The 9,929-nt window shown below is 40.0% G+C and overlaps 1 protein-coding gene across 4 annotated transcripts in view; it reads right to left on the bottom strand.

The window, feature by feature from the left end:
- Sorcs1 (sortilin related VPS10 domain containing receptor 1) overlaps positions 1–9,929 on the bottom strand; it is a 561,958-nt gene that overhangs the window by 113,465 nt on the left and 438,564 nt on the right. For all 4 annotated transcript variants that reach the window (XM_008845715.3, XM_008845714.2, XM_008845713.3 and 1 more), the window contains exons 7-8: positions 5,573–5,691; positions 3,543–3,632 (exon numbers count right to left, since the gene is read on the bottom strand). In XM_008845715.3, the coding sequence (XP_008843937.1) occupies positions 3,543–3,632; positions 5,573–5,691 (209 nt within the window). The remainder of the gene's footprint in view (positions 1–3,542; positions 3,633–5,572; positions 5,692–9,929) is intronic.

The following is a 9,929-nucleotide window of genomic DNA, read 5'->3' on the forward strand; positions in this document are numbered from 1 at the left end:
GGGGATCTAACACCCTCCTCTGCCTTCTGCAGGAACTTCACAACTTAGGTACACTTACATATATGCAGGTAAAATGCACATATACATAAAATAAAAGTAAATAAACAAAAAATAAGGTTATTATATATATATATATATGTAAAATCAAGGCTGGCCTTGAACTCACTATGTCAGGTAAGTTGGCCTCAAACTCTTGATTCTCCTCCCTAAACCTCCTGAGAGCTGGGATTACAGGCTTGTTTCACCATGCTTAGTGGTAAAAGGTTAAATTGATACTGAACTAAAGAGCTTTGTTACTTGAAGGACATTCATGAGCCATCAACATATTAGGGACCTACTAGTAGTCTGTCAGGAAGGCATATAAAATGGAATTTGCTTTTTGCTGTTTTTTTTTTTTTTTTTTTTTTTTTTTTTTGTCTCCTTGTAGTTAGTTTCAGCTGACCTGGAACTCACTATAGACCAGGCTGGCCTCAAACTCACAGAGATCCTCCTGTCTCTGGGATAAAAGGCTGATTTTGCTTCTTTTAAAGATATTTGATCACCGGGCATGGTGGTGCATGCTTTTAATCCAGCACTCGGGAGGCAGAGGCAGGCAGATCTCTGTGAGTTCATGATCACAGGACCATATTTTTGCAATATAGAACTAAGGACATTTTATTCTGAGTAACACATTAGAGGAAAAATATTGTTTTTGATTCTAAATTTCTTATTTTAGAAGAAATGAGTAAAAGAAAAAATGATGAACCAGCAAGTCAAGGTTTGTAAGCAAGTTAGTGACAAATCCAGATCTGAGCCTGGCTTCTGTCAAGAATCAAACAGCTTTCACACTCTCCCCTGGATCCTGTAGCACATCCATCTTCCACTATGGAGACAAGTAGATCTATACTAATAATAATATTACTTTTCTTTTATAGAGTATCTGTCCTCCAAAATGCTCAGGGCACTTTCTTATGTATTGCCCCATTTATCTTCTTGATGAGAATAGGTTCCCAGTAAGTTAAGGGGAGGAAGACTGTCACTAAGTTGCTCTGTGTAAAGGGCTACATGCTCTTACTAGCAAAGGCAACATTAAAGTTACCCCTCTCCTCTCTCTAGTTTTTTGTTACCATTCTATCATTCATTTTTCTTAACAAAGCCCATGGTAACACTCTGTGCTTTCAATAGCTGATACAATGGCAGTGTATGATTAAAGAAATCTGAACAGGAAGGCCCTGGTTTGCCTCCATTCCTTTGGTCCACTGAGGCTTTGTTTTTTTTCAGGTGCAGCGGCCCTGACTCTGACAGAGGCTATGAAACACAGCACCAATGGGGTAGATTGCTCTATCCAAGGTGCGGCTTCTCTTTGAAGCTCTAATGGGATTGTAATGAAGCCTTTCATTGCTTTATACAATAAATACCCACCTGGACAAAATAATCCATTCATTTGCTATACTAGCTCCCATTTTTGTGGTAACAAGCCAAATTAATCACTGCATTCTACTCTCAGAACTCAAATGAGGCTGAGCAATAGCACATGAGCATCCTGGTAGTGAAGGGAGGGAGAAAGATGGAAGATTCAGCTTCAAAGCAAAACTTTGCCTTCCAGATTGGCTAGAGGCCACTCAGGGCAGCTGACAGCAGTGAGCTTTGTGATGACTATGAAGAAGCAATGCAAAGTACCTGCCTCCCAACTCCCTAGCAGACAGTCTACAAAAACTATTGATTTTTAAAATATTGTTTCTGGGGCTCCTTGGGTCAATGGGGCTTTTGCTCTTCTTTCATGGCCTTACACACACACACACACACACACACACACACACACACACACACAATTTTTTTCTTTCATGGCCTTACACACACACACACACACACAATTTTTTCTTGATGGGGGAGGAAATTATGCCATGTTTTAAGAATACAACTTATTACAAGGTATTCATTTACTTGCAAAGGAGTAAAATAAATTAATAAAAAACACTAGCTTAGGTGTCAGAAGACTTGAGATCTAGCCTCAGTTGTGAAGCAAATATGATTTGTTCTTGGCTGAGACTTATTCTACTGAGAATATGCCAACTTCAGAATGAGCATGTGATGAATGACTGACTTGAGCTTTCCCGATTTGGTCTAAGTTCTATATGCCTCTCAAACCATAGCATCTCACTACATTGAGCATAAATCTTATTGTTAAAGGTAAAATTGTTGTAAGCCATCTTATTCAGTTTTTGGTGAGTCACAATTCATTTCAGTACTCAGGGCAGACAAGGAACTCTTATTTTCTGAGTTGATATGTTTATCTTCCTCCAGAACCTTCCGAGGCGATTATCAAGAGTAATTTTAACTGATCTCAGCTTTCCTCTTATATACGAATTTCACTCAATTCTCCTCCAAGAGCAAGACCAATTGAATGTGTGTAATATCACACACAGACATAAGTTCTGGAAAATTTTCATTCTCATTAATCTCTTATCAGCCAAAAAATAGGAATAACTGATAACAACATAGCTCTCTGGGGTTGATAGTGTGCTTCAATGTGGGTTATTACTGATAATTGGCCGAGGTTTATAAGTCATCTTTTATTGTTACTTAAGAGGAGGGTTGCGGCCAAGGAAGAAGAATTCCGCCCAGTGAAGTCAGCACAATAAGTTACTCTTGGCTCTAAGGAAAGGAGAATAGCTATGCACCTTGTTCTACTTCTATAATAAAAGTTTCTGAGCATATAGCTGACGCTGGCTCAATAAGATATTGCAAAGTCAAGAATGAAAACAGAAAATAAAAGAAATCAGTCGAAATAAACTTCATTATATTATTTGTCCAACCTAAAAGATTCGGGGTTGAGCAATGATTCTTTAAAATCTGCATAATTCCTTTCTTACATCTCCCACGTACTCACTTCTCTTGTTCCAAATTTAAGTCAGATTAGATTAAATTTGGTTCATTTAAAAATACATCACAGGAACAGCAAGATCACAAACAGGCAGCTTTGCACACCCACTTCAGTGTGACCTCCACTAGGTGGCGCTCCATATTAACACAGGTTTTCAGAGTTTCTGGAAAGAAAGCCTGGGGATGTTGGTGTTGGAGGGTCTTTAACTTTTTCGCCACTGTTTTCTAAAAGGAGAGGCTAAGGAAGTCTGAAAGCATAGCTAGGCCTCAGGTCTCGAAACATAACCAGCTTCCTAAGTCCCACTGAAAACCGATGCAGTGATAGAACATAAATTTTAGTAATATATTTCTGTTTTGATAAAAATATATTCTGGTTAGAAATGCTTAATTTTGAAAAGCAAATACAACACTATTGTCAGTTTACCCAGATGCTCCTACAGCACGAATTCCAAAGAGAAAGAAAAAAAGAAAAGGGAGAGAGAGAGAGAAAGAACTCAGAGAGAACGGAGGATGGAGAGGATATCAAAAGCAGAAGTGGGCAGTCCAGTAGAGGTAGGGCTGATGGAACCCTCTGTTGTTAGAGGCTGACAAGGTCCTGGGAATCACGTGGAGGAGGGACTGTATAAACAAGAGGGAAGCAGTGAAATGAACAAGAGGGAACAAAGCGAGCCGGCCCATACCTTCGGTAAAGCATACTTCGGCAGCTTCATCTGCGCAAACGCATTTCTTCGATAGGATACGTAGTAATGTGGTCTTCCTCCGGATGTCAGCTGGATCATGGAAACAAGGTTATAAGAGAAGCTTCTTAAACAATTTAGGGGCACAGAAGAACAGATGCCTGAATGAAGGAGGTAGCTGCCGCCAAACACGAAGGACGGCTGTTGGGGACAACTGTGAGGAATCGGTATTTATTCGAAAAACAACTTACACATCGTATGTGGTATGTTCAGAGGCCCAGGCCTAAGCATTTAATGGATAAAAATAATATTTGCAAATTTTCACTGTGGCTCAGAAGCCAAGAAACAGTCTCGGTTATGCTTTTTTCCAATGATGGAAGCCTCAGAGGGTATTGGCTCACTGTCCATCAGCCGTTCAGCTTTTCAGCCTCAAGTCCATGACCCCCCAGGAAGCCATGCTGTTTGAGAAAGAAATAGCTCAGGGAAAACAGTGGAAGGAAACCTTTCCTCCTCTACGCACTGAGTTCCAGGTTGATGGCATCACACTGATGCCTATGGATATGACCCGGCATGTTAGGCAGAAAGCCAAACCAGATTTGGGTTCCAAATTAATTCTAGGTCTCTATCTTTTAAAATAAAACTGTGGAAATTGGCATGGTTTTGTCCAAGACATACAGGTCAATGAATCCTGATGGACTTGCAGAATGGAAGAAGGGTGATTGCTTTATACAGAAATAATACAGGCAGCCACCTGAATGTCATTTGAAATTATCCAGAGTAGCAGCCATCACCCATTGCCCTGAAGAAAAAGGAGACATATCTGTGCATAATCACTTATGAAACATTGGGAAACTAGATAAGCTGATACGGGCATTTAAAAACTGCATAGGATTATTTATTGCAATTTGTTGTTCAAATAAATAAGAGTATCTAGAATGTGCTTCAGTTGTAGTGAAAATTATATATGTGCATGTTTGTGTGTGTGTGTGCGTGCGTGCGTATACGTATATACATTCATATATGCTACCTATTTAGCAATTACATATTTATCATTTTTTACCATAGAAAGCAAGAGCAGAGGTTTTAGATGCATTGCCCAAAGCAAGACTAAAATTTTCTTCAAGAGCTGAGAGGAAAGAAATCATGCTTACTTCCTAAAGTCTCTTGTAGCTGCTCCTGGGATCTCAGCTTCTCAAACTGGCTTCCATTGACCAAGCCTGAATATGTCTAATCCAATGTCTGCTTCTCAGATCCACAATCAGTGCCTAACCATCATGGCTGATCATTCTTACCTTGGCCTCTGCTCCCACACCTCCAGGGAGGGATCACACAACTTCACCTTCACCTTCTTTACTTTTTTAAAGTGATAGTGAGGTGAGGACTGACTAACCCTGATAAGAAAAGAAGGACTGGGGGTCTCTTTGGGAAACAGGTGATGTCACTCAAGGGACAATCTTGCTACTCTATGCAGCACTTTTGTGCTCTGTTGGCAAATTCCTACAGACACTGGCTGAAGAAAATTAATGCTCTAAAAGCCAGCTTGCTTGCCTTCCTTCCTTCCTACCTCCCTTCCTTCCCTCCTTCCTTCTCCCTCCCTCCAATTAATGCTCTAAAAGCCAGCTTGCTTGCCTTCCTTCCTTCCTTCCTACCTCCCTTCCTTCCCTCCTTCCTTCTCCCTCCCTCCCTCCTTCCTCCTTCCTCCTTCCTTCCTTCCTTCTCCTTCCCTCCCTCCCTCTCTCCTCCCTCCCTTCCTCCCTCTCTCCTTCCTTCCTTCCTTCCCTCCTTCCTTCTTTCCTACCTTCCTTCCTTCTCCCCCCTCCCTCCCTCCATCCTTCCTTCCTTCCTCCCTCCGTCCCTTCTCCTTCCCTCCCTCCCTTCTCCCTCCCTCCCTCCCTTTCTTCCTTCTTTCCCTTCTCTTCTGTACTTTTCCCTCTTTTCTCTCAAGTGTGTGTGAGCAGGCAGGAAGGGCTACAAGACAGAAACTAGACAAAGGAATACTCTCGACCCAATAGACAGAAATAGAGTTTTCATACCTGAACAAACACATAATCATCCTGGACAATCAAAGAGTCTGGGTCAATGTAGCCTGGGAAAGGCTTATTTCTATTGGTGTCTGTACAGTTTTGCATTCGGCAAGTTAGGTATTGTGAATCTGAAAGGAGAAAAGAAAACTTTAGAGACAAAGTACATACTCTGTGTCCTTCCTTGCCATCTCCAAGTTGCTAGAGAAGCCTCAGAATCTCTTCAAGTACATCCTAATTATAATTATAATTATAATAGTCGGATATCATTATTATTTTACTCCTTTGATATCAATGCCTCCTTTTCAGTATGTCCCCCAACTCCTGAAATCCTAGATAATTTTCCTCTCCCTAATCCGAATGAAAATAGTTTCAAACATTTATGGCAAGACTTGTGATATTTTGTACCTATATTTTTATCTTTACTAGAATTCACCTCCACATTTTTATCTTTGACCAACAAGTAAGGAAACATATATAATGCAGTATTTTAAAATCCCACTGCAGTAAATAATCTGATTCTTTAGTAAGATAAAAGAACTGCCTTGATATGAATTGAAAGTGAATCCCAATAAAGAGATCTCTGATTCAAAAACTTTGTTCTTGTTTCACAGGTGAGTAAGTCAAGATCCTGGATCTCACCTGAGACTATAGAGCAGTCAATAAACACAGGCTCCATGATAACTCTTACATCAGTTCAGTCTCTATCACTGGAAGAACATTGTATTAAAGATGTTCTTCTGGCCTCTATGAAATCCTTTTATTCCAGTCTTTATTTAAAATGGCTTGACTCAAAATTCCCTTTACCACATTGCACTTGGAATACATTCAAATGCCCCTTTTAACTTCTTTTCCCTCCCATGATTATTTATTTCTTTCACTTTGTCCATGAGTCTTCTAACCTCCTCTAATCTCCTGCTTTATGGTGAACAATTTGGTCAAAGTTTCTATGGTGTTTGAGACATTCCATCCATATTCCCTCTGCCTACAAAGCTTCTTACCAGGCAGTTGCCAAACAAGTTCTAGATTTCAGCCCACTGGTACTTCTGAGGACCTTCCACGACACTCCACGCAAGGAATTCAACATGATATAACAACAATAATGCCACATTATGTGTTACTCTTCACTGCCCCAATTGGAATAGTGTACCTGAGGGCAGGTTCTTTCTTGCTCGTGTGTGTGTGTGTGTGTGTGTGTGTGTGTGTGTGTGTGTGTTTCCCTCTCTGCTCCTAATACTAATACTGAAACACTAGAGGCTGAAAGAATGAATATTTCTGGAACAGGCCTACTTATTTGAATGTATATTTTTATATGATAGAGAAGCTATTTTACTTCTTTTTGATGCGTAAGTAGGCACATTTGATTTCTCAGACACTAAAGACAAATGCAGACATCTCTCCCAAGTGAAATATCAGGAGCAGATATACAACAAATGGATGGACGCCCTTACACTGAGGTAGGTGTAAGGATTCACTCAAGACTTCTCTTAAACAAAGAGAATCTATATACAGGAAAGTGAGCACTCCTGAACTCTGCAGGAAGTTTCAGTAGGGGTGACATGCACATTTGCACCAACTGGCCAGTGACTGGTGAAGTGTCCAATAAAATCTTCGAGAAATGATAGAAAAGAGCTCTACTAAAAATCTTCCTCCAACCTAGGACCTTCTGCCAACATGGGACACCTCTGCAGTCCTTAACTCCATTGAGTCCTGGTTAGACCCAAACTTGAACTAAAGGAAAGTTCTGTGCTCCTCCTTTCCCATCTCCTTTCCCAGACATCCATGCTATTCCCTTTTTGAGCACGTATGAAGATCTCACTATCTTTCTCTTTAAAAACAATTTCTGGGATTCTTCTCTTCCCAGGTTGGTGTTCTCTGTCTATAGCACACAAAAATCACAGCTTCACAGTGCACTAGACCATTTTTTCCAGCTTTATAGCAAGTTCATAATTTTTAAAGGTTGTCTGAAGCCACAGAAACAATGAAGATTTATGCCTCTGAGGTCTAAACTTGGGTTTTCCTGTGCACAGTTGAGGGAAAATCCCTTCATCTTCCCGAAGCTTGCATCCTTCATCTCTTAAGCAGAGACAACAATATCAACTTTGTAGAATATTAGGTACAGGATAGAATAATTAAGATTTAAATAAGCATTTTGGAATTTAAAACTTTACAAATGTCAGTTGTTATTGTGAATCATTATTTTCTTGACCTCTCCCTCCCCCCGTCTCTCTTTCTCTCTGCAAAGATATGGTCAGTTTGAGGCATATAATGGGTCCTTAAGAAGACTAGCTAGCCAGCTGGGTGTGATAGCTCATGTCTCTAATTCCAGGACTCAGCAGGGAGAGGCAGGTGAATCTTTATGAGATGGAGGCCAGGCCAACCTTGTCTACATATTGACTTCCAGGCCAGCTGGGACTACAGGGAGATCCTGTCTCAAAAATCTCCCACCAAACATCAAGTCAAGCTCTGTACATACCTTCCCCACACCCATTCTTCTCTACTTTCTGGAAAAGCCAGTGCATATGCTGGCTCACCCTTACTTTATGTGACCCATAAATTCCCACAGGAGAAGACTAATCCTGTTAGATCTAAGTCCATCTAGTCTTCCTAATCCCCTTAACCCAAAGAGGACACTTAAATTGGGTACTGCTAAATAAGGAGGGACAGCACCAGAAGATACAGGAGACTCTCCTCCTACCTCTGTGCAACACTATGTCTTGATGTGATGCATGGAGCTGCTCTGTCTTTCATCTTATCTGAAGGAATCAGGAGTATACTCAACCGCCAATGGATAGGAAAAACAGACTGAAGAATCCATTTCCTTGTGAGAACAATGAGCTATTGAGTGTACCGAATCTTGATGTGTGAGGCCATGAATGAAAACTAGGGCCAAAATGAATAAATCAAATGTAATGATTAGGAGTTCCTAGGCTTCTAATACAAGTTCTACCACTATGTCTAGAGCTGACAGTGAATGAGAACCCCTTGATGAATACACGATCGTTATTTTATTTATAATAGTGTCTAGTAGTGTCTTTACTAAGATCTCAGTCTTCTCTTCGAAGACTCTGAGTTAACATAAGACGGAACTATGAACATACACTTACAATCAAAGCCAAGAGGCTAGGGGAAAAAATAAAGGAACATGGACACATTTGCCAAGTGTCTGTAGGCCAGACATTCTAAAGGATATTCTAATGTGCTTAGTACCGTTCCTCTCTGCCACACTACAGACTATGAGATATCAACTGACTTTGCAAGTAAAGAGATTAAAGGGACAGTGTTTTATAGAAGTAAGAGTATGGGACATTGGTTGGTTGGCCAGACTCCAAATTTTCTCTATTTCTTCTGTACTGTGTTATGTGAAAACTCCCATTTGTCTTGAGCCAAATTTTGTCAAATATACTTTGGCATCTATCTAAGTATCAATGAGCAGACTATGAAATGAAAATACTCACAAGTTAATGCTGCCATGTAGAAAGTTAGCAATATGGTTCAATCTGTGTAAAATGGCATCTTTGAAACTCAGGTTCATTTCTGAAAACTTTTAAAAATATTTTATTTATTACTTAATATGTGTGAGTGCATTGCCTGTATGTGTGTAAGCACACCCGCGTCATGTAATGCTGCAGAGGACAGAAGAAGGCATCAGATTCCCCTGGAACTGGAGTTAAGGACTGTTCTTATCCACATGTGGGGGCTGGGAATTGAACTGGGGTCCTCTGCAAGAACAGTCAGTGATCTTAACCACTGAGCTGCCTCTCCAGCCCCTCATTTCTGAAAATTTTTACAGAAGGAATCTGTGACACATGGAAGGATTTAGTCACTCAGCTACTCATTAAAAATTGTTTAATAAGGACTGGAAAGAGGCTCCTTGATAAAAGGTGCTTGTCATACAAGCCTAACAAACTAAGTTTGATACTCGGAACCCATTTAAACATAGAGGGAAAGAACAAACTCCACAAAGTTATCCTCTGACTTCCAGAAATGTGCTGTGTTATGTGTACCCACACACACACACATCATGTGCACACACACACAAACATCACTAAATTTAAAGAGTGCTCAATACAAATTTAAACATAAATGAAAAAAGAGAAAGAATAACTAACCTGTGGGAACTACAATTTGCTGTGGGAGTCCTGCTTCTACAAGTTAATGGTTAAATTTTATACTATGAAAGTTTCCAGCTAACAATATTACACTGATGACATTTTTTTTTTAGTTTTGAAAATTATACCACGGTCATGAAAATATTCAAGTTAAGAGTACCTGCATTCTAAACTGTCTTGATAACTTTTCTGTGTGCCTAAAATCCTTCCCAAATTAAAGTTTTTAAAAGTAGGTTATCAAAACATTACAGTATGGA

The sequence above is a fragment of the Nannospalax galili genome, unplaced genomic scaffold, assembly GCF_000622305.1.
Source record: "Nannospalax galili isolate Female #2095 unplaced genomic scaffold, S.galili_v1.0 scaffold161, whole genome shotgun sequence".
In the NCBI taxonomy this organism is placed as follows: domain Eukaryota; kingdom Metazoa; phylum Chordata; class Mammalia; order Rodentia; family Spalacidae; genus Nannospalax; species Nannospalax galili.